The sequence below is a fragment of the Patagioenas fasciata genome, chromosome 8 (genome assembly GCF_037038585.1).
Source record: "Patagioenas fasciata isolate bPatFas1 chromosome 8, bPatFas1.hap1, whole genome shotgun sequence".
NCBI lineage: Eukaryota > Metazoa > Chordata > Aves > Columbiformes > Columbidae > Patagioenas > Patagioenas fasciata.
Window position 1 is genome coordinate 42,447,739 of NC_092527.1, and position 23,967 is coordinate 42,471,705.

At 45.9% G+C, this 23,967-nt stretch overlaps 1 protein-coding gene across 1 annotated transcript; it reads left to right on the forward strand.

The window, feature by feature from the left end:
• The first annotated feature begins 211 nt into the window (after positions 1 to 211).
• PPP2R2D (protein phosphatase 2 regulatory subunit Bdelta) lies at positions 212 to 23,565 on the forward strand. The gene is made up of 10 exons (XM_065843494.2): positions 212 to 356; positions 665 to 754; positions 10,840 to 10,937; positions 12,425 to 12,590; positions 14,188 to 14,300; positions 17,457 to 17,634; positions 18,440 to 18,604; positions 20,000 to 20,169; positions 20,258 to 20,349; positions 21,707 to 23,565. Exons 1-10 carry the CDS (start codon positions 350 to 352, stop codon positions 21,984 to 21,986), a joined length of 1,359 nt encoding a protein of 452 aa, XP_065699566.1. The 5' UTR covers positions 212 to 349; the 3' UTR covers positions 21,987 to 23,565.
• Positions 23,566 to 23,967: the final 402 nt, after the last annotated feature.

Genomic DNA, 23,967 nt, shown 5'->3' on the forward strand with positions numbered 1-23,967 from the left:
CCCGCCCGCCGCGCCCCTTCACGTAAAGGGTGTAACGGTGAGGTTGGAGCCCCCGCTGCCCGGGAGGCTCCTCCGCCGCCCCTCCGAGCCCTCCCGGCGGGGCCGCCGCAGCCCGAGCGGCCGCCCCCGGCCCAGCAGCCGCCGCTGCCGCCGCCCGGCCCGACTCTTCCCCGCCCGCCCCGTCAGGAGAGCCGGGCCCATGACGTCACCGGATCAGGCCGACCGGCAATGGGCGCCATTTTGAAACCCCGAAACCTCCCGCGGCGGCAGCTCCGAGCGGCGGCGGCTGCGACCCGTTCCCGGCCGGCGCGTCCCCCCGCGGGCCCCCGCCCCAGCGGTACCGGGCGATATGGCAGGTGAGGCCGCGCTGCGGCCGCGGCTCCGCTCCGGTCGGCGGGCGGAAGGCGCCGCGGGAGCCGGGCCGGCAGGCCGGGCCTCACCGCGCGGGGCCGGGCGGCGGGAGGGCCTGTGGGAGTGGGGCTGCCCCGCGGGGCGCCGGGCCGGGCTGAGCCGCGGCGGGGACCGGGGCGGTTGGCCTGGGCTGGGCCGGGCGAAGCGGGGCGCGCTGGGGAAGGGGCCGGGCCGGGGGCGGTGGGGCCGGGGGGCGGCGGGGGCTCCGCGGGCCGGACCTCCGTCCCCTCAGCGCCCTCTCGTCCCTCCGCAGGGGTGTCAGGAGGTGGAGGCGGAGGCAGCAACGACTTCCAGTGGTGCTTCTCGCAGGTGAAGGGGGCGATCGACGAGGACGTGGCGGAAGGTAAGGGGAGGGCCGGGCCGGGCCGCGCAGCCTCGGCCGGGCCGCAGCTGGAGCCGCCGGGTCCCGGTCCCGCTCCGCGGGCACCTGCGGCCCGTTCTCCGCCCTCCGCATCCGTGCGCTGGAGGAGCCGGGGCCGGCGGAGCTGCAGCGGCTCCCGGGCGGGCACGCGTGTGCGTGGCCATGACTAAGCTGGGCTCCCAGCGCCGTGTGCTGCTCGCCGGGGAGAGCACAATAGACAAGGCACGGTGGCTGCCTTCTGTTCTTTAATTCCGATCGCTGGGGAGAAGAGGTAATGACAGTGATAAAACACAGGGGGGGGAAAAAAAAACACCACACAAATGGAGTCTGTCAGGCTTGTCAAGTTTCACTCTGACGCAAAGAGAGCAACAGAGAGAGTGTGCAGGTCTGTCATTTGTGCTTAATTTAAAAAGTAGAGTTTAAAGGCTTCCTGCAGCTGTGGAGAGATCTTATTCCTGCTTGTTACCATTTGGAAGCTATAAATAGGGATGTTTAGGTAAGGAAAATGGGCACACCTTTCATTTCTCTGAAACTTTCTAAGCACAGCGTGTTTCGGAATGAGTAGAAGTCTTTTAATTAGAAAAAGGGTTGGTGTGGTGTGTGGAAACAATGTGAAGTTTTGGTGAACTTTGATGAGGGAGTGACTTTTTTTCTCCTAAATTTTCTGTGTTCAAACTGTTCAGGCTGGCATTACTGTTTAGAAAAGAAGTTGTGAAATGTGTGTGAAACGTGATTCTGTGCTGTTTACTTGATCATTACTGCATTAACTGAAATAGCTGTATTTACTGTGTTAAGTGAAGTAACTTGCAGTGTCAGTGTGTGGTCGTCTTGGCTTTTGGATTTTGTTCTACTGGATGCAGTAAATATTTTCTCTTACTGTCTGCCACAGGGGAATTATGCTGACAGTGTTTTCATTTTCATGCCACTTGTTTGGCATTCCATTTGAAATAATAGCTATGGGAAGAACAGACTTAAACTGCTGGAGCAACTGGTACTGAGACTCAGTTGTTGTTTTCTTCCTTTTTTCCGCCTAAACATATTTTATAACTTGTAGTATTGTTCTGAAGTTCCTACAATTCTTACGAAAATGTGTTTAAGTAACTTTTATGGCCAAACGGTCCTTTTTTTTCTCAGGATCTACCATCTGTGAGACTAAAAGTCAGTTCTCCATGTTGCAAAAAATATACTTGTGTGAGCACCTTACTCTTCAGGCAGTTCCTGAGCAACAGGAGTTTGTGTAGAGCTGGAGAGCTGCTTGGTTTTGAAACACCAAAGTGTCTCAGACTCAGTGAATTACCGAAGTACAGAGCAGGACTGTTCACAGAGGAGCTTCCATTTCAGATGAGACACACTGACCGGGGCTGAGTTCCGTCTGAGAGGGGAGCGCTCCAGGAGGGGGAAAGGGAAATATTGGCAAAGATGCTCAACGCTTTTACCCTGGATTTTCCTAGATGTGCCTTATTAATGCAGCTTCTTCTGGAGTCAGGGCTGCAGATTGTGTGTGATGCTACTACTACATAGGAGGAATTTAATTTTCTTCATAGGGCAATTAATATAAGTGATCATTCAGCACCTGGTTTTCCTACTGGAATACGAGAGCTGCTCACAGTTTTTGTGACTTATTGTCTTTATTTTGGTTTGTGGATTTCCCCTCCTGTTAGTTTTTACCTTGGAGTTAAATAGGGAAAACATACAATTTATTTGCTAATAATTGCCTGAATTTGATGCAGCAGTATGCAATAAGAGTGCAGTTACATTGCTAGATTTTTAGCCCCTGTTATGTAACTATTTACTTATTACCTTTTTTTAAAACTCCTTCAACTGAACTGCACATCTAAACCTATTTGGGCGACGGTTGCCTTGAAATAGCCTTGCTGCAAATATTCCATAAAACCACTATGAATTTCAGGTACGTTTCTGTTTTGTGAAAAATAAGCGCTATAGAGGAAATCTGAAAACAACAACATAAACTAGCTGTCGAACATATTAAACGTGGATTCTTTTGCTAAGTGTTCTTACAAACAGTTCATTCGGTAGTGGAAATTTCAGAGCCTGATAGGCAACTTAACCCAAAAGTCAGTTCTTTTTGCAGTGCAGTTCCGGAATACATTTTATATTCAACAGCTTCTCATGTGTATTGCTTTAATAAAACTATTAACGTGGCTATGACAAATTGCTGTAGTTAGATGCACAACTGCTGCCTCCATTCCCAGGACTTATTCTAACAGGGTAATTAATACAGAAAATCACTTTGTCTTTCCTGTGTTTTCCCCTTTCTCCAGTGAGTACCATTTGCAATCTGTACAATGCTCTCTTTAAATGAGCAGAAGAGCAATGTTTGTATGACCCATCTGCCTATTTCAAAAAGATCAGGAATATATGCCAATTAGTGAAATACGTAGTTTTCTAAAGCAGAAAAGTTTAATTGGATCCAGGAGGAGGGTTGAAGGATAAAGCAGGTATTGAATGAAAGAGTTGATAATGGAGGGTGGCAACTAGCTTAATTTTTAATGAAAAGTCATTTAAAATTGGTTTGTAATTTTGTTGTTAGTGTGAAACCGTGTGATTACTACATTATACTGATTGCCTGTGAAACTTATTGTTCTTGGATTACCTTTTTTGGTAGAAAGCAGCTTTCTAAATATAGGCACTTTTTTATATAATACCGCCTGAGACCTAATCGGTTTTGTGATTTCAGTGTTTAATTAGTTTTACTTGTTCAAAAAGTTTGGGGTTATTTTTGCAAGCGAAAGATGAACCAGTTTATTCCCTAATGTACAGGTATGCCCAAATTCCCTTGAGCCGGATGTTCTGTATGGTTACTGCCCTAAATGAAATGAGTGATACTTTTCTAGTGGAGCTTCGTCAGCTCAACTCTTAACCTGGTTTAAATGTGGTACTTGGAACCTTTTTTGGAGCAGCTGAGTGTAAAGCGGAGTCTTGCCCCTAAGTGCTGCCCGTGGTGCCCTTTCCTGGTGGATGGGAGTTCCTTGGAAGCTCCGGCTCCTTCGCTTGAGGATGAACCTTCAGAAGGGCTTTCATGTGAGCAGAACTTCTCTTCCTGAAATGAGTTTGTTGTTGGCTTCCAGAAGACTTGTATTGTTGTGTTGGATTTTCTACTTGTGAAGAAATCTTGTATCTCTGTGTAAAGATCAGAGAAAAGTACTGGTTTTCAAATTCTCCAGCTAGTAATTGGCCTTGACAGCACTGATAAACTAAAAGTTATGTTGTTATCATCAGTTCAACCAATTATTTCCCTCTCTTAAAGGTGGTTACAGTGCTAAATGAGTCCCCTCTGAAGTTTGTCAAAATGTACAATGTGAGTAGAAAACCATGATCTAATAAAAACATATTGGACTATAATCCTGTAATTGTTCTCAAATCCGGATACAAGTGATTTAAAAACACTCTTAGTGTTACATTGTGTTTACAAATCAGGGGTTTAAAAATGTTCTTATGTGTTCAGGAATTTAACTGGCCTTTCTCTTTTTAAAGCAAATTCTGGCATGGTTTCAGCTTCTTTAAAAAAAAAAAGCCCGAAAGGGGTTAAAATTGCATAGAAGAAGTGATAGAATTGGTTGCTATCGCTAAGACCTTTTCTCTCTTCTGCAGTCCTGTGTATTGTTTCCTCTCATGGTACATAGCTGGTTATCTGAAGGGGCAGAAGATGGGCTGTGGGCTGGATTTCTGCCATGACAAGCGGTGTTTGACCACACGCAGGACTTGGCTGCTCTGCTGCACTCCTGACCCATCCTGCACGGTCCCTGGTCCCTGTCCCACTGTGCTCTGGCACCTCCACCACTGCTCTGCTCCCCAAGGACTTGATCTTGCTCATGCTGTGTGTTGTGTATGGTATTCTGCATAATACATATGGCGACAAATAGCAACTTTGGGAAATGTTTTGGGGTGTTTAAGTGTGGGCAGAAGTCATATTTTGCAAACAGTTTTGACCTGAGTACATGTTATGTAGTGGTTTCCTGCTGGAGAAAGTTGTCTTAGTGTTTCAGGTTGAACACCTTAATCCCGAGTCTTCATACAACCCACGGACCAAGAATTTCTTTACCTTTTATTCTGCAACACTTCATTCCGTAAAAATGGTACTCTCATGGAGCAGTATTTAATAATAAGTGTTCTTTTGAATTCCAATTCTGTCAGACAAAAAAAAGTGTGTTATGCCACTGTATATTGATGTATAAGTAACTCTGGAGACTGTTAAGAAAAGGTGTTGTGTTTGAGAAATGCTGTATTAGTGAGTTTTTTGAAGTTTCTCATGATCTTTAGAGTACGATCCCTCACAGTGAGAGGGCCCAGATTTACCTGGGCTTTAAAAAGCTAAAAAGCTCCATTTGCTCTTCAGGCTTCATAGAAGTGGTCATGGCAAGTGATGTCTCCCTGGTCGTCTGTGGAGAAGAGAATCTGTCCTGCCAGATCATACTTACAGTGCATTTAAATTGGTGATCTTCACTATGGTATCAAATCTTCTTTTTTTCTGGCACATGCACATGATGGGTTAATGGAATTCCATGTGCAGATGGGGAGTATGAATATAAGCACAAAAATGTTTAGTGTTCTGAGAATTTTGAAAAATACTATCTATTTGTTTTTGTAAAGGAGACTGGGAAAGTTAGGACCTAGGGGGAGACCTTAAAGGCAGTGAGAAGTGGTTCATAAATGTCTTATTTCACTGCTGGAGTTCACCCATAGCCTTTGTATCTAGCATCTTTTTCCAGGTACAGATATATTAAAAAAAGTTAGGCCTATCTTGTCAAAAAAAACTACAGAGGTGTAGGTTTATGGGCACTAAGGGGGAAAAAATTCTCAGTACCAGTAAAAGATGGCAAGTGAAATATTAAAGAACAAATAAGAAAATGCTTTAAAAAGAAAAGCAGCCCCTGTGCTACAATAGAAGACAGATTAGTAGATGTAGCTGGATGCTATTTTGATTAAAATGTGAAGCTGCAGGAATGTGTAGCACACGCAGGAGTGACGCAGCCTGGTAAGCGGGCAGTGTGGGCTGAGAGCTGGGGCTGCGTGCTGAGCCGTTCCCAGCCGTGCGGTACGGGAGGTGGTCCCGGTCTCTCCATCTCCCGCTGATGTGTGAGCGGCACCAGCTGCTGCCGCTGGGCCATTTCTTGGGTGTTTTAACAGCCAGGGAAGAGCTTTAAAAAAAAGACAAAAAACCCTTTATTTAATTTGTTTTAAGTGTGAAAACCGTACCTAGACGAAGAAAATATTTACCCATCATGTTAAGACTTTTAATAACACTTAATTAAAAAAAGGCATGACAATTAACTGCTTAGGAAAAATTAACAGAATATCACAAATTGATTAAATATGCTTCCAGTAGGAGGCAGGTTATTGGAATTACTGTTGCGGAGGTTAAAATAAATAATACTGAGGCAATAGATTTGCATACCGAATACTTTTGTGTCCTGAATATTATAAATAGCATCCATAAGTCCTTATTGCTTGTAAGAGGAGGCATGGTGAGCTTTGGCAAGCATGAAGGTGATGTTATTTCTGTCTCACTGAACTGCAGCTTTGATAGTCTCTTGCTGCTGCTTTACCCTTTGTGCTAACACAGCCAGACAACGACCTGCGCTTGAAACTCGGGGAAGGCAGGATTTTTTTAATATTATTTGAAGGAATTACAGCATCAAATGATGAGCTGTGCCCTGCCGGTTATTGTGGACTAAGTTAAACTATACTGGCTACTTCAAGACAATTCAAACCATTGTGCAAGTTTTTTCAGTATTAGGGCATAAAGAAGTTGTTAGAGCTGGTGGATAGTTACAGTGTGCAGAGTGCTGAGCAGCGCGAGCTGGAAGAAATTTGGTCTAAGCAAAACTATACCACCTTTGCTTTATTCTCCTGGCTCCTAATATATCTCACTTCTGAGTTAACTTCAAACCATCAAAGTGGAAATCTAAAAATTGACTACATGAAGTGGCATATTCTGAAAAATAGCTGGTTTTGAGTAACCTCAGAGCTATCAATAACCACTTGACAATACGCATAAAAGTTCAGCTCACCTTTCAGTACAGTTCAGAGATAGAAATTAAGAAAGTGTTTCAGGAAATGCTTCAGGAGGGCTTAGACATGCCCATCTTAGTCTGTCCTAACTGCACAGTGAAAACAAAGGTGTCACACTTGCCAGCAAGGGCTGCCCCCTCCCTGCCCAGCAGCCCTTCAGGGCCAGCAGGCAGCGCTGGGCTGGCTGACCAGAGTTCTCTGGCAGTTACTGCAAATCAATTAACATGTTCTAAGGCCCTGTGTGTCAGTAACTCGTTAAGCTCAAACATGGCATTGGTTTTTCAAAGGCTTTTTCTGTTATTTACTGTTTAGCAGTAAATAATGGATTTCTTCATTCTCTTTGATAATCTGCTCCCCCTCACATGTCTCCATATCTTTATTTTCTATCACTAATCTCACTTGCACCTCTTGTATTTATGTGACTCCACTAGAGCCTTGGTTGCTCTCCACTGCTGGTTCCTGCTGTTCTCTGGGCCCTGCCTGTGCTTTCAGCAGTGGGCGCTGGGAGGGCTGTGTTGTCACTGCCTGTTCTGGTTGTTCTCGTGTCATGTCTTGCAGTTCAGCACGACGTCAGGGGGAGATCACAGCTTCTGATTTCCAGGTTGATTTAGGAGTGTGTAACCTGCGCTTAGCCCCATTCTCTGGTCTCTGCTTGGTTCCCATCACCTGTAGCAGACCACACAGTGTCTCCTGCGGCTTTCTGCAACTGTAGAATAAAACACTAGCCAGAATAACAGTGTGTGGTGGAGGGCAAGGTGTGTCACCTTTCATCCTGCTCACAGGCACAGAGGTGGTGTTGCTATGTGTATCTCCCGGCGGTCGGTGCCAGCGCCCTGGCTGGGCTCCAGCGCGGGAGCTGGTTCTGCTCCTTGGAGCACTCGGCAGCAGAGCGTGGCCGAAGGTGCTGCGCAGTCAAAAGATTTTCCAAAGCGAGGGATGGGATTCAGGTTTGCAGACACACATTCTTTTGTCAGTCTGCCTACTGAATCTGAAGTGTTATGTTGTCCGTTACATATTTAGAAATTTTAAGTTGGAATCCCCTAGAAGCTGGAGCAGCCCGTTTTAGATCATGTTCAAAACCAGTGGCTGTTTGACTCCCTTGTTCATTCAGTGTCTCAGGAGTGGGCTTTTGACACAAATCTTTACATAGCTTAGAAGAATGAGGGAGAAGTTGCTAGCATGAGCTACAGCTGCAAATTGATTAATCTGCTGGTGATCAGTGTTTCTTTGTTCTTCAGTTTCCCCCTTTCCCCTGGTGCCTCTGGACACTCCTGGGTTGGTTTGTCCTGGTGTGATTGTGTGATACTGGGCTGTGGGAATTTGTTCTGGATTCTCCCACTATTGTCGGTCTTGGATTAAAGTTTCATTAAGATGACATGGCCAGCCAGTTCACTCGCTTTCTCATCTTAGTACAAAATGCCTTGCTTATGTCATGATATTTGGTATTTGAAACTATTAACCTCTTAGCCAGGCATTTGTCATGGCTTGTAATTTGTACTTTCACACAGTTTAGGTATGTTTTGGGCACAAAGGAAAGATCTAATTGTGAAAATAATTAGCATGGATCAGTATTAAAGCCCAACAGCAGTATTAGCCAGATACACAGGGATTCCTTTTAAATTGAATCTCAATTCTTATGCATCTTGTTTTCCCCACGATTATCGGGCAGGAAGAATGAGTTGGCTATAAGACACGTTCATGATTACCATATCCATATGTTCTACAGATGGCCAGGAAAGGGCCTTGGTCAAGTGTTTCTTTCTTAAGAAAGCAAAAAGTTCCACATGAACAAAAAGCTGTACGTGGACCAGCTCATCCACTCTGTTTGATGTAGGAATTCTTTGCTGAGAACCTAAGCAGGGCATGAGACTTCACATCAGAAAACGTGGCAAACTCTGGAAAGTGAAATAGCGTGTCAGTGTTACAGGTGGACAGATTGTTTTCTTATTTGTGATAGAAAGTGTATTTAAGAAATGGTTAAAATTAACTACAAGATAACCTGTATGTTCTTTTTACTTACTTGGAGTAAAAAGTGTGAACAGGATCTGTGATTCACGAGGAAATTAGTAAACTACAAATTGGTCTCTTTACAGCCATCTAAACCTTTTGTCCATCAGCTCTTGAGCACCATTGATTTGTAGCATGGGAAGGGCAGGTATTCATATTGCTAATGTGGTTTTAGTGTATCAGAACCTTTCAAAGAGAGGCACAGAGATCCGTTCACATGCGAGTTGACGGATCTTTGATCATTGTTTAAACTGGAGTATTTTGCTTATTTCACCGCTGAGGTTGAGTGAAATGTTGTAGAGTTTAACAAAGTGGATCTTTGTGGCAGGTGGAAATAAGTAGCTTTTCTAGTTACGTTTTGATTGAGCACACGTTGCACCACTCTCTGTGGTCTGAGTCTTATTTATATATGTGTGTGTGTATAAAAATATGTATCAAATATTTTGAAGGTCGTGTGTGTATATCTGTGTGTGTATATATATATCTTGTAAAATTCTGTCAGTGTGCTCCTAGAAGCTCATAATTCTAAGACAATTTCTGAAGTAAGAGATCATTAGTACCGGTGAAACCTTTATCCCATATGCAGTTTTCTCTGTGTGTGTCCTTATTGCTGTAAATTCACATGGGTGGTTTGGAGAGGGAAAGGATTGTTGGGGGGTGTGTTCTCAGTACTTTCTCCATAGTCTGTTCCGGAGGTGAAGGTCCCTGTGCCAGGAACTGCCCACCGAGTGTGGAATGGGAGTCAGGAGAACAGGGGAAGTGATGTTTGTTCTGCCGGTGTGTGCGGTGAAAAGCCAGAGGAGTTTTCTTCTGAGCTACCTGGGAGGGGCCGATAACAAGGGTCAGGTTTGCGAGCAGCTGGGTGACTGGGGACGCTGGGAGGTGGTGGCAGGTGAGGGTCACCCGGCTGGGGGCACTGGGGAGAAACCAGCAGCAGTGTCATTGGAACGGTAGAGGGGTGAGGAAAGGTGGGTGTTTGGGGTCTGGAGTACCTGCCGCGAGGGGCTGGGCTGCGCTCTCGTGTTCTGGCTCTGTTGGGGATTTGGGATTAGCCACCATCCTGTTCTTTACTGAAACGGAATCTTTTCATAACCTTTTAAAGGAGGGTGAGTATAAAAATAGACGTGTCCAGAAGCAGGTCGGTAGTGTGATATTTGAAGGCTGGGATAAGTCCGTATAAAAGCTTTTAATTTTTTTTCTTTTAATAAATCAAAGAAAGGAAATAATGATATTTATACACTAGGAAAAAACTACTTAAAGGGCATCTGTTAATAAAAGATGAAATATGAATTATATATTGGGAAAACTGATGAGACTCACTAATCACCTTCCTCATAAGAGTGGTGGATTATTGAAGGGAATGTAAAAGATAGCATGTCAGAATCAATACAGGAAAGTAGTTTTCATCTAGTCTCCGATTGAAAAACTCTGAACTAATTGATACTGTATACTTCAAATTGTACAGTTCTTATGCCTGCATGAACGAAATACTTGCATGGCCAGCAAGCACCAGTATGGATAAATGTCTGCTTACAGTTTCATGTCGAGCGGTTTGTTGGTTTGGTTACTGTACACCGAAAACCTGTGACAGATGTTTATAGCCCCTTATCTCTCTGCCCCTTGGTTAGAGGTGTTTTGATGGCAGTTACTTCCTTAGTGCCGGCTCCAAGGCTGAGCTGTGGCCCATGGCTGTGTGGCAGGCTCGGTCCCAAGGGCGCTCTGGCGGCTCTGCCCCGGGCAGCGCTGCACCCCAGCTCGGCTTCGCGTTACAGGCCCCTGTGTCTCCTCTTCTGGCATGGGAGGTACTCAGGAGCTTAAAAAATGAGAATTGAGGAAGTGGTTTAGATGGTAAATAAAGTTTTGTTAGTCTTTAAAACATGACAGAATTTCTGGATACTAATGATGTAAATCAAGAAGTTGTGCTGTTAAATTAATACAAATTGCAATTTTGTTTTGTGTTCAAGTCTTGAAACATCTTGATTTGCTTTCCACGTGACAGTGCTGTTTTATTTCTGTTCTGTTTACAGCTGATATTATTTCAACAGTTGAATTTAATTACTCTGGTGATCTTCTTGCAACAGGAGACAAAGGTGGCAGAGTGGTTATATTTCAAAGGGAACAAGAGGTCAGTGACTTGAAAAACAAAAGTGCTGTTACTACACTGTTCTTGTGTTGCACAGTCTCACTTCACCTTTTCATCCCGGGAGATTTAAATGGTCAGATAGGGTTTTCTGAGAAAACTAAGTTAACCAAGTTTCCAAATATCTGCCTTGTGCTGAACTTGTGGAGTTTGTTTGGTGGTTCCCCTCCCACCTTCGAAAAATGAAAAGTCACAAACATACAATGACTTGTTTATATACGTACCTGCTATGCTCACTATCACTTTGCAGACTTTCTCCGAAGCTTTGCGCTTGGTCAGGTTGATCGAAAACAAATTGTAATGTTTTTGAAGATAATGTCAGAAAATATTCTAAAAAAGGATACATGTTAAACTTCAAGGACAGCAGCATGAAAATTAAAGGATTGAGCTTCTGATGTGGTTTGGATCCTCCCAGTCAAAACCAGCAGGAACAGCTACTTCTCTAGAAACGCTTGAGCGTGTTCAGTTCGGAAGGCCCTTTGCAATGGTATTCAACTGCGTGATAACGTTGTGATGTATTCGGATACATCACTGAGCTTTTTATATCCAGAGAAGTAGCAGGTACTGGAAAAGTGCACTGTATGCTGGAAAATCACTGTCATGCCTTGTCATGTCAGGGAGAAATGTGGAAGCATGTTCTTTCCAAAGCCAGGGTTCACATGGCAGTGCTCCTGCTTCCCCGCCACCCAGGAGTGTTTGTCCTTGCCTTGGAAGAGCCTTCTGCTGGGTCACAGATACCTACATTGGCCATGGAATTTAAATTCAGCGTGTTTGTGCATGAACTCTGCACAAACAGGGTGCATAGTGCCGTGGTTTTGTTCAGCAGAATCCCAGTTCTTTCATGCTGTGGTTCAGATGATGCTCACTTATCAAGCAGTCATCCAACGTTTTGCATTTCATCCTCACTGTGATACCATTTATAAAACATTTCACCGAAGGTGAATTATCGGTTTTACTGGGAGGATTTTGAGAAGTAGTGAAATGAAAATCCTACTGCTGCAAAAGCAGCTGAAATGTTATCCTGCTGCACCGAGCCAGCCCGAGCTCATCTATCATTTAGTCTGCTGCACAGACTGAAGCGAGGTCAGGAGTGTCTGCCTGCCCGGGCTCGCTGGCCTCTCCGGGCTCGCTCAGAGCTATTCTGGGTTGTCGCTCAGCTGTTAGAGCTCACTTGGTCTGTAAGTCAGACCCAGCTGTCACGTCATTTCCGCAGTGGTAAATAAGAAAATCTAACTGTTCACACAGCAGTATTAACGGGCTTCTTGGAGTTCACGCAAACTGGGGGAAGAGTTGGGCATAAGGGGCGTTTATCTTCTTGTGCAAAACCATGGAATTTCGGGAGTGGAGGAAAAAAATCAAAAATACATAATACTTTTACTTTGTAATTAATGATTTTTAGTCATTAGTTTGTATGTACAATTCCTAATGAACCGAGTAATATCAGCTTCAAGAAATATTCTGTTTCCTTGCAGAATAAGAGCCGTCCTCATTCTAGGGGAGAATACAACGTTTACAGTACCTTTCAGAGTCATGAACCTGAGTTTGACTACTTGAAAAGCCTAGAAATTGAGGAAAAAATTAATAAAATTAGGTGGTTACCACAACAGAACGCTGCTCACTTCCTGCTGTCTACGAATGGTAAGGACACTTTCTTTTTGCACAAAGAGCTTTTGATTTTATTTAATCTCACCTCTGATCCACTGTGGGGGTTTTTCTGGAATGTTTGGGGGTTGTTTTAATGTCTTCTAATTATGTGCAAAATATGTTTTGATTATAATACTCTGTAAATACCTGATTTATGAATGTAAAAACAATGAAGAGCAACGGAATAGGCACAGAGAGCTCTGCTCTGTGGCTATCCTGATGGTGCTTCCCATACCCCTTACTCTGCTTTCTAGTTCGTGGATAAATGGGTTCCCAGTGTGCTGAACTGGAGCAGAAGTTTGAATTTGACGTGATCATCCTAATGTTCAAAAGGGGTTTTTTGTGATCCCGGATGAATTTTTAATAAAAGCATTTGAAATTGGAACACTGTGGTTACAATGCTCTTTTTGCCTTTCCAACACCAAAACATCCTGTGTGCTTTGAAAAGCAACTCTAAGAGAAGAGAGTCACGCTAGGAGGAGTATATTTGTACTATTTTTACTGTGTACCTTAGAATACAGAAAAGTAAAAGTGACAACTTGGAAATGACAAGTTTTCATGGGCTTTTTAAAAATTTCCTCCACTCTTTTGGCAGTGGTTGTTGGATGTTGGGTCTGTTTAGCTTTGCATCATGGAACAAGCTGTAAATGTAGATGCAGAGCTGTGCGTGGAAAAACCTGCACTTATTGTCGGATGGATGTGCTCGCTCTTAACAGTTGGGATCATTTTCTGCCTTGTACTTCAATGACCTGATGTAAGGGCTGATCCCCTCCCTGCTGTATGGAATTGTAAAAGTGGGAACGACTTCTGCCTGCTGGACTTTGAAATTCAAATAATCTTATTTTGATCTAAGTCTCACTGAACTTAAAGCAGTGTTTAAAGTGTGTGATCTGAAAAGCTTTAAAGAACGCAGCAGTTGGGAGGTTTGTTCCCGTTAGCTCAGGATCTCCCTCCGGTCACACCTTCCTGCCCTGCAGACTGGGCCAGCACCAGCTGGGGACGGCCCCTGGACCAAGGCCCACGCTGGCCCTGGCGCACACCCGGGACAGCCTGGGCTTTCCTCATGTGGGTAGTGCAAGGGATTCCTGCCTTTGTTGGGTTTTTCCCTAGCATTTGCCTGTTAAAAATAATTGAGATGGCCAGACAGGGCCGGTTGGTGAGTTCTGGTAAGTGGTGTGTGAATTTTCCTTGCGATGGGTCATTCTGGGGGGTGGTAGCACCTTGTACGGGCAGAAACTTGTGTGCTATTGAAACTGAACCTGACACTGGAGTTAAGATGGAATCTGTCTTCTCCATTTCCTGATGTTTTCATGCATTTCCCATGCACAGCCTCCAGTTCTATGTGTCTGGTATATAATTTGTTTGGTTTTCCCGTATCAGTTCTGCTAAACAAGAAGCTGGAAGGCAGACCCCTCTGGTGTGCGTAGGGAGCGCTGTGCTCAGTGTGGCTCTCCTGTGCAAAGGGCTCCCGCAGGGTCCTGCTGTGGAAACCCAGACAGATAGATCATATCCACTCTGCTGACTCCGTTATTTGGTGATTTTGTTTTGAATTCAGTGCATTCTCAAGCATGTGAATTTTTGTTGGTTTTAGATAAAACTATTAAATTATGGAAAATAAGTGAAAGGGATAAAAGAGCCGAAGGTTATAATTTAAAAGATGAAGATGGAAGACTTAGGGATCCTTTCAGAATCACAGCACTACGGGTATGTTTCTGCTCTGTCTTCAAATATCTCTGTGCATGTTCTTCTCTACTCTTGTACTACCAACGCTGTCAACTGACGTGTGCAGATTAAAAATGATGTTTTGGTCAGGGTCACTGAAAACTTTCATAGAACATGGAGACACTTTATTATACATCTATACATCTATAACTGTTCCTCTGGAAATCCTGAGGCAAACTTTCATTATTAGAATGTTATATTATTAGCTTCCCAATAGTTTGTTTTTATTGGAACATCCTAGCACAGGGATATCAGACTCCTTTTCATCAGCCTCACGGTTGCCTTCAGAGGGCCCAGTGTAATTTTAGGACTGTTTAAATGTGGGAGTAGTTACACTTATACAGTCCTAAAGTTACATTGGACCCTTTGAAGGCAACCACAAGGCTGATGTGGCTCCTGTTGAAATTGATTTGAAATTTAAACTGCTTTTTAAAATAAAGTATTTTGTTACAGACAGCATTGCTCCACCTCAGGATATTCAAAAACGGTACTTCTGAGTATCTGTGGGGCTGCACTGCTCTCTGCTCCGTTCTTAGACAGCGTGGGCTCGCCCGGCTGTGTTCTTAAAATAGTCAGAGTCTCAGAGCACCCTGCGGAAGGGTGCAGGGACACACTGACCGGGGCAGGCTCATAGCACCCTGCGGAAGGGTGCGGGAGATTGGGGCAGACTCGGAGCACCCTGCAGAAGGGTGCAGGAGCACACTGACCGGGGCAGGCTCATAGCACCCTGCAGAAGGGTGCAGGGACACGCTGACCAGGGCAGGCTCATAGCACCCTGCAGAAGGGTGCAGGGACACGCTGACCAGGGCAGGCTCAGAGCACCCTGCAGAGAAGGGTTCAGGAGCACGCTGACCGGGGCAGGCTCAGAGCACCCTGCAGAAGGGTGCAGGGACACACTGACCAGGGCAGGCTCAGAGCACCCTGCAGAGAAGGGTGCAGGAGCACACTGACCGGGGCAGGCTCAGAGCACCCTGCAGAGAAGGGTGCAGGGACACGCTGACCGGGGCAGGCTCAGAGCACCCTGCAGAAGGGTGCAGGGACACGCTGACCGGGGCAGGCTCAGAGCACCCTGCAGAAGGGTGCAGGGACACGCTGACCGGGGCAGGCTCAGAGCACCCTGCAGAAGGGTGCAGGGACACGCTGACCGGGGCAGGCTCAGAGCACCCTGCAGAAGGGTGCAGGGACACGCTGACCGGGGCAGGCTCAGAGCACCCTGCAGAAGGGTGCAGGGACACGCTGACCGGGGCAGGCTCAGAGCACCCTGCAGAAGGGTGCAGGGACACGCTGACCGGGGCAGGCTCAGAGCACCCTGCAGAAGGGTGCAGGGACACGCTGACCGGGGCAGGCTCAGAGCACCCTGCAGAAGGGTGCAGGAGCACACACTGGTTTGAGCAGCCCGTAACACAGTGACTGCTCTGGGGGTGTGTGGGTCTGTGCTGCTTACTGCAGGAGCAGCAGGAACCTTCGCATGTCCCCGAGTGCTGCCCTGTGGCACTGCCAGCTCCAGCGTTCTGGTGCTGTAAAGCACGTGCCCCTCTGAATTTAGGAGGAGTTCAGATTTGATGTGTTGGTATATATTTTTTCTTTCCCCTCAATAATGCTCATGTTGGACATGCTTGGTGTTTTTATCTAAGAACAAGACTCCCCAGTTTGAGCAGGGTGCTGGGTGTTCCATGGTTAGGTAGAATGTGTTTTTGTTAGAGGCAAATTCTGAGAATTTGTAAAATGTATACTTGAATAGTCTTGACATTTTTGCACTTGCACAGTGATGAAGCGGTAGGGTTAGTGCTCCAAACTTGGCATCATTTTAAGCATGAGCTCGAGAAATGTAATTCTGTGGGGCTGGGGTTTTTCTTGGGTTTTTCTGTGTTGTTGTTGTTACCATAAATAGAAATTGAACTGAGGTTCTCACCGCTTTCAAAGCCGTCTGGGAACATGGAGAGTCCAGAATGTGACCTGAGGGTTTTACCTGCCACTGGCTGTACCTGCAGAGGAGCACGTCAGCACCTTCTTCAGACACCAAAATACATTTGCGAGTCATCAGGCTGAATGGGGGGAAGCAATAAAAAGCAAGAGCCTCTGTTAAAACGTAGTGTTGTAAATGTGCTGGCTTTCTGGGCAAGGCAGGCTGGGCTGGGCTGGGCTGCAGACCCTGCCGAGAGCGGGGAGGGAACCAAGGCTGAGCCACCACTGGCAGAGGGGACAACCCCTGGCCTGGAGTTACCTCTGTATGTTCAAATGATCAGATTTTGGACATCTAGACCAGATGTATGTGGGGCTTTGTTCATGTATTTTGTTACAGAAAGTTACTCCCCAGTTGTTTATAAAGAAGTAGACACAGAGGAGAAGCAGCACTTGAGAGCTGCATTCTGTGCATAGAGACCATGGCATTTAGAAATACCATTCCTTATAATTCAGATGATGCATGTTTGATTTCACAACCAGGCCAGGAACACTCGTGGTGAGATAGGAAAATTACCTAATAAAACATAATGGATGAACTTGAATCATTACAGTTTGCTATAAACAGTGTGAGATAGAAGCATTGCGAAAGCAGTTCCAGAGCTCTGGGGTGAGGTGGTTACCTTGGGCGCTGCCGTAGCTCTTTTCTGGGTGGCGATGTGAGTCGGTGGCCTGGTGGCCTGCAGGGCGTCCCTGGGCCACCTCAGCCTGCCACATGCTGGTCACCAACACGAACCGGGGGGCTCAGGCCACTGCACCCCAACAGCCACATCACCCTCTCCCGAGCGGGCTGTGGCACCCAGCCCTTCCTCCAGTTCCCTCAGCAAATCGGGCTCTTGCTGTGCAAACCACTCTTACCCCTCTGAGGTGTGGGGGGCTTGTTTCAAGTGACCGTAATCTTCAGCTGTCGTTCCACACGCACCCCCTTTTCCTGGGGGAGGAGGGACAAAGCTGCTGGGTACGGCAGGTGCCTGACACAGAAGCGGGCGTCCGAGGTTCTGGGGTGGTAGCATGCAAAGGTAGCATGCAGAGCTTATTTGATTACTTTTCTTGCTCAGTAGATTTCAAAAATTAGTCACTAAATCAAACCAGAAATCTGTGATGTGCAACTAATTAATATCTCCTGAATTAGAAGCCAGTTCTATGCCAAAATTGACTGTTCTTTTCATGTTTCAGGTGCCAATATTGAAACCCATGGACCTAATGGTAGAAGCAAGTCCCAGAAGGATATTTGCAAATGCACATACTTACCACATAAACTCCATTTCAGTAAATAGTGATCACGAAACATATCTTTCTGCAGATGACCTAAGAATTAACCTATGGCACTTAGAAATCACAGATAGGAGTTTTAGTATCCTTTTTTTGTTCTCTGCAAACACTGGGGCACATCCGCGTTGTGGACGTTTCAGAGAATCACTTCAATTTTACTATTTAGAGCAGGCTTTTGAATGTAGGTGTTAAAATACAGGATTTCAGAGGATGCTCTCATTCGTCCGGCAGTGCAGGCGCTCCCTCCGTGGAAAAGTGCCACTGGAAACAGCGTAGTTTGATTGCTAAAAAGAAGTCCAGGAGTTTTGGGAGTGCCCTTTATTTGTGGAGTTCAGGTGACTTAAACAGGACTTGAAAGGTTTGAAAAGTAGATTGTTTGTTACTGTAGGTGCTTCTTTCCAGAATTTAAGGTCTCTTAACTAAGTGACACTTCTCTTAAAGAAAACAAACTTCAGGGGTTTTTCTATGTCAAAAGATATCGACTGCAGAAATAATTTTCCAATCTTTTTGCAACCGCGTGTATCCAAAACTAATAGTATATCCTATATTGGCAAATCTGCAGTGCAATAGAAGTTGCAGAGAAACCGAATATTAAATAGGGTCATTATGAAGCTTTCTAAAGCTGTAGAGAAATAACTGAAGTGTATTCAGTGTTCAATGGGAAGCGTTAAGAAGGAGGCTTGGGGGGAGTCTGAAATTATCTCCTGTATCTGTTAAAGCTGATTTGTACCATCTAGAATTTGGTGTAATCTGCTCAGATCACTTTGTATAGATTGTAGATGGCAATGTACTGCTTTTCGAAGTGGTATTTGTAGTATTTTCTAATAGTTGTCCGCTGGAAGCAATTTGAATGTGCCGTGTTCGTGCCTTTACAAAACCCTTCCCAGATATTGTAGATATCAAGCCTGCGAACATGGAGGAGCTGACAGAAGTGATCACGGCGGCCGAGTTCCACCCGCACCACTGCAACGTGTTCGTGTACAGCAGCAGCAAGGGCACCATCCGGCTGTGCGACATGCGCTCCTCGGCGCTCTGCGACCGCCACTCCAAATGTGAGTCGGGCCGCGCTGCCGGGTTCCTCTGTGCGTTCGTACCCATAGAGCCTATAGGTGTAAATAAACGTACCGAGCTCTGCTTGGCGGGAAAGAGCGTTCAGGTAAGGGGTGGTAGTTTTGTAGAATGGAACATTTTAATTGTCTTGTTCTAGGCCATCAACAAGCAGAAGTGTAGCATGAGCCAATTGATGATCTGACTCTGCTCCTGTTTACCCATTTATGCATCATAAACTGACGGGAACAAGTGCTTTTGGCACCAGTGGGACCTGTCTGCTGTCCACACTCAGTCTTGGTGCTTCTCAAAGGTATCTGCTTATCAAATGCCAGTTCAGGGCAGTTTATTCACCTTTGTGTGTTAGAAGCTGGGCTGATGCTGCCAGAATCCATTTACTTTGTGAGCATTTGCAGCTCTCAATATGCGCTGCGTTAGAGGTGAGTTTCCAGGGGCGAGAGGTGAACGCTCTTTAGTTTGCTGAGCCACGTCCATCCCGTCGGGAGGGAGCGGTGGTGCTGAGCTCCCAAGGATCGCTGCCCTGCCTCGCTGCCTTCTGTTGGCTGGTGGAACAGGGCCGGTGTGTCAGTGCGATGGGTCCTGGGGGGTCAGCTGCTGCACCGATACCCGCAGCTGAGCTTTCTGGGGCACAGAGGGGGCTTTCTTGGTGGTGGAAGGAAATACGCAATAGGAAACATAGAATGTGAGGCCACTTCAGCTGTTGGACGTAGTATTGCATTAAATTATTAGAAGCACTGTATTTTTTAACCACTTTCACTGAATAATGTCCTGCTGAAAGGGGTCTGTTCAAAACTGAAAGAAATAGTTCTGGGTAGATTCCATCATGAAACATTGACTTCAAAGCTTGACTCTTCAATTTAAATAATGCATTTCTTTATCTGCTCTATCGAGCCACACCAAGTGCATTTCAAATGTAGCTACTAATATTCCAGCAGGTTGTGTTGTACAACTCGTGTTTGGATGTAAAGAAAAGGATGCTGTGCAGCAGTCTCAATGCATGGGTCATGCGTTAAGAGGCGGTGTTTGGGATGCTGCTGGTTGCATGGGCTCTTGTTCAACACGATGTGTAGATCAGTTGCAGTGTTTGCTGGACCCACATGCTGGGTTTTAAGGTGTTTTCTCTGATTCATCCCTAAGAGCTGTGAACTGCAGTTTGCTGATGCTGTGCTCCAGTTGAAAACGTTGGAGATGGGCATCTAGCAGTCTGGTCACTAAGAGTATGGCCTTGTCTATAAAGAGATTATTTTTAAAAGTACTTAACAGCAACTCTCTTTAAAAACAAACCAGTATATTGGTTTAAAATTTTCCAAGTACCAAAAAATGTTCAAAATGTAAAACTTGGTGTTGGTTTCATTGGTAATTGTGTCTTCTGTCTGCAGTTTTCGAAGAACCTGAAGATCCTAGCAGCAGATCATTTTTTTCAGAAATAATATCCTCGATATCTGATGTAAAATTCAGTCACAGCGGTCGATACATGATGACAAGAGACTACCTTTCAGTCAAGGTCTGGGACCTCAACATGGAGAACAGGCCCGTAGAGACATATCAAGTATGGCGGTCAAGCTTTCTTAAATATCCCTTTTTGCCCCTTTTCTTCTTTTTCTTTATATCTAATACCCATTTAAATGTTCCAAAAGGTTCACGAGTATCTTCGAAGCAAACTTTGTTCTCTGTACGAAAATGACTGCATCTTCGACAAGTTTGAATGCTGCTGGAACGGTTCCGATAGGTAAGTTGGGGGATTCGTTTTGGCTCCCTTGGTTTCCTTGTTTTCCCTCGGCTTTAGGGATTTGAGTTCCAGTCTCAAAAGCCATAAGCAGTACTGAACTACTTAAGAAAGTGAAAAACTCCCTACGGCGCTATTGCGGTGGGAGTTGAGACCGCAGGTATCGCTGCGTGCTGCTGCCGCACCCAGTGCTCAAGTGAACAGCGCCAAAGGAAATCGGGCACTCTGAATGCCGGGTTGCAGGTTGGCTTGGAGGTGTTGAGGGGAGAACTCGTACCGTATCCATCACATTACAAAAGAAAAAACGCTAGCAGTATTTACAATACCTAACATAGGGTGCATTTAAAAAGTGCTGTATGTCTTTAACCATGCAAAAATGCAAAGAAACTGCCCCTTCTCTCTGTTCTTCCCAAGCAACTCTGGTCAGTCTTTTTTTGAAGGGGGAAAAGAAGTCAAAGCAAGGGCATCTCATTTGAACATATCCATAGGAAGAGAAGTTGTCGTGGCAGTTGTGCTGCTCACCGCCCTTTGACAAGCGTGACCGAGCGGTGTGTGGTGGGGCAAGAGCATCTCATTCTCCTTGGCTCGTTCACTTTCTAATGCCGTGAGGACAATGTGTCTCAGCAAATAAGGTGACAAAGTGAGGTGGCTGTGATTTTAACCATCTGCGGGACTTCTGCCACCTGGGAAACGGCTTTTCCACCTCCAGGCAGTGGAGAGAAGTGTTCAGTGCAGAGAATAATGGACAACTTGCCCTCAACCTCAAATATATTTTTTGTGAGCTACAAACAAGCTGTTTGGAGGTTAAATATGTGAAAGCATTTTCGGGTGCAGGTTTTCTGCCTTGTCCAAAAGCGAATTTGATGCTGTACAGACAGTGATTCGTTCCTGCAGGGCTGCATCAGACATTCACCCAAGGGGTTTCTTTTGCCAATTATAGATACTTTTTTGTAATTGATGCATTGCCGTGCTCCTGACCAACGTGTGCACAGCACCAAGGAGGGCGCGTTCGTTGGTGACGCTGCTGGAATGGTTTACAGTGGCCTGTCCTTGCTGCGGGATAGTGGGATGGAGGAGCAATGGGGGAACAAAGGGATGGAGGAGCAATGGGGGAACAAAGGGATGGAGGAGCAATGGGGGAACCAAGGCACTCTGCTCACAGCGAGATGAGCCAAGCCCGAGGCCGCTCCTGAGCACTGGGGGAGCGGGAAGAGCCGGGACAGCAATTCCAAACTGATCTGAGCCGGGGCACACGTGGGAGAGGAGGGAGGGAGGGAAGCGCTGGGCCAGAGGGGGATGATGGGTGATGATGCCATTTCTGGAAACCTAGTGAGATTTGCCTCTCTCTGCTTTCCCGCAGCGCTATCATGACTGGATCTTACAACAATTTCTTTAGAATGTTCGACCGAAACACGCGGCGGGACATCACTCTGGAAGCGTCCAGGGAGAGCAGCAAACCTCGTGCCATCCTAAAGCCGCGCAAAGTGTGTACGGGGGGCAAGAGGAAGAAGGATGAAATAAGCGTTGACAGTCTGGACTTCAACAAGAAGATTCTCCATACAGCATGGCATCCCATGGAGAACATCATTGCCGTAGCTGCCACCAATAACTTGTATATATTCCAGGACAAAATTAACTAAAGATGCCTGACTTGAGGACCGAGTCGTCGTCTTGCATAGTTGAGCTGAGTTGTTTGTCTGTGAAAGAGAAGGCCTGTTGTCCCACAGTCGGATCGTTGGTGCCCTCGCTCCCTTGGCTGCCCCGGGCCTGGCGCTGGCTCTGCCAGGGGCAGCGTGTGCGCCGCGCTCGGACACCCCCGGCAGAGCCCATGGACGGTGCTCAGCGAGGCCAGTCTCCAAACACCTGTATTTATTGAAGTCTGAGCCTTCCTTTCCAGTTTATAGACCAAAAAATTAACACCCGAGAAGACAAATTGTCATAAAAATGTAATTTCTATCTCTCGCGCTCTTTCTCTGCTGTAATATTTGGGCCTTTCAAACATATATTGTGCTTAATGCCTGTAAACATTCCTCCTCTGGCCTGTATCTAGGCTTAGGTGTTTTTACCTTTGAGCACTTAGGTAGGTCTTGAGTTGGGTTCGTAGACAGGTTTCCATGGATATTTACTCACCAACTGTATCTATAACCACACCTTCTGGTGTAAACCACTTAATAAAATAACAAGCTATAAAAAGTGTTTTTAAATCTGAAGGTATGTATTCAGTCTTTTTATTTTTTTATTGCATGTACTGAGACTGTGCAAACCAATTCTGATGGGCAGATTGGACAATGTTTGCCCCAAAACGTTGACGGACTAACACAAACTTTTTTGTGTAGTGTTTCCAATTCTAAATTTAGAGTTTCCATTCGATTGTCATTTAGTTTGAGTTGCACTGGTTTTGTTGTAAAATGCCGTGTGTCCCAGGCCGAAGGAACAGGTTAGTGCAGAGCCATCCGCAGCCTTAACAGCAACGAGGGGAAAAACAGTCGGAGGAGAAATCCGGTTTATCTGATGCCTCTCAATGTTAGATAGAGACATACCTTATGTGCATTACGTTTTTTAACCTTTTTAGTGTTTGTCATGAAGATACAGTTTATTTTAAATATTCGACATAATATATTGTATTTCACGTTGCGGTTCCGGCCAGCAAACAAACTGTGGGTTCTGCTGAGCGCGTTTTGTGGTCTCCGGCTCCAAGAGCGGGACGTGGGGAGCGCCGAGCCCCGTGGTCGGGGCTCTGCCTTTGCTGGGACTCCGCTTTGGTTTGAGCCTTGGGTACCTTGTTTTCTTTTTCTTTTCCCCAAAAGAGGCCTGAAATCCACGAACCCGCTGGCCCCGGCCTGGCTGCCAAACTCGTGAGGCTGTTGCAGCGCGTTGCGGCGTTACCGAGTGGGTGTCCCTCTGAAACGTGCCTGCGAATCGGGAGCTCTCGTGGGAAGCGAGGTCCCCTGGGCTCTCCGGAGGAAGCGGAGCCGTGCGGCTCTGGAACCGAAGGTGCGTTGTGCGAGCGGCCGAGCCGGGGACACGGGGTTCGCAACTCGTTCTGTGCGTTGCTTGTGACACTGTTGGAAAGTCTCAAACTGTGGAACTCCCGGGTCGCTAAAGCGTTAATTTGACCTCGTTCCTCAAATACGTACTAGAGCTAATACGGTGGGATTGTACATACTTGTTCAATTATTTTGACCAAAAAGTTTAATAAATTTTAAATGTTTACCTGGACTTGCTCTGTGTGTTTTGACGATTTCTTGTGTTTGAGATAATTGGCCAAAGGGGCACCCGAAGGTGTTTGTATCTCGGTTCTCCAGGGTCAGTTGTGAACGCTTTACCTCTAACGCGGAGCCCGTCTGCTCACACTCGCTGAATATTCTAGTGCTGTCTAGTTTTCAGCTATTTTTTCAGCAAATGTAAGTGGGATACAAGGAAAAAGGAAAAGCATATAATGAAATCTTCTATTATATAGATTATTTGCTTGTACCACTTCCAATTAAATAGTTTTTGATGATTCGTGACACTTCTATCACTTCATTTTGTCCAAAGGCAGGTTGAGGGTACGTGGGCACGGACCCACAGCGCTGCGGACGCTGCCTGGCGCTGAGCTCACTCAGGAGATCACCAGCACAG

Bases quoted from the DNA above. Each gene is read 5' to 3' on its own strand.
- PPP2R2D (XM_065843494.2), top strand. The intron at 755-10,839 runs GTAAGGGGAGGG...TTCTGTTTACAG, and splicing joins CGACGAGGACGTGGCGGAAG to CTGATATTATTTCAACAGTT. The intron at 12,591-14,187 runs GTAAGGACACTT...TGTTGGTTTTAG, and splicing joins CTTCCTGCTGTCTACGAATG to ATAAAACTATTAAATTATGG.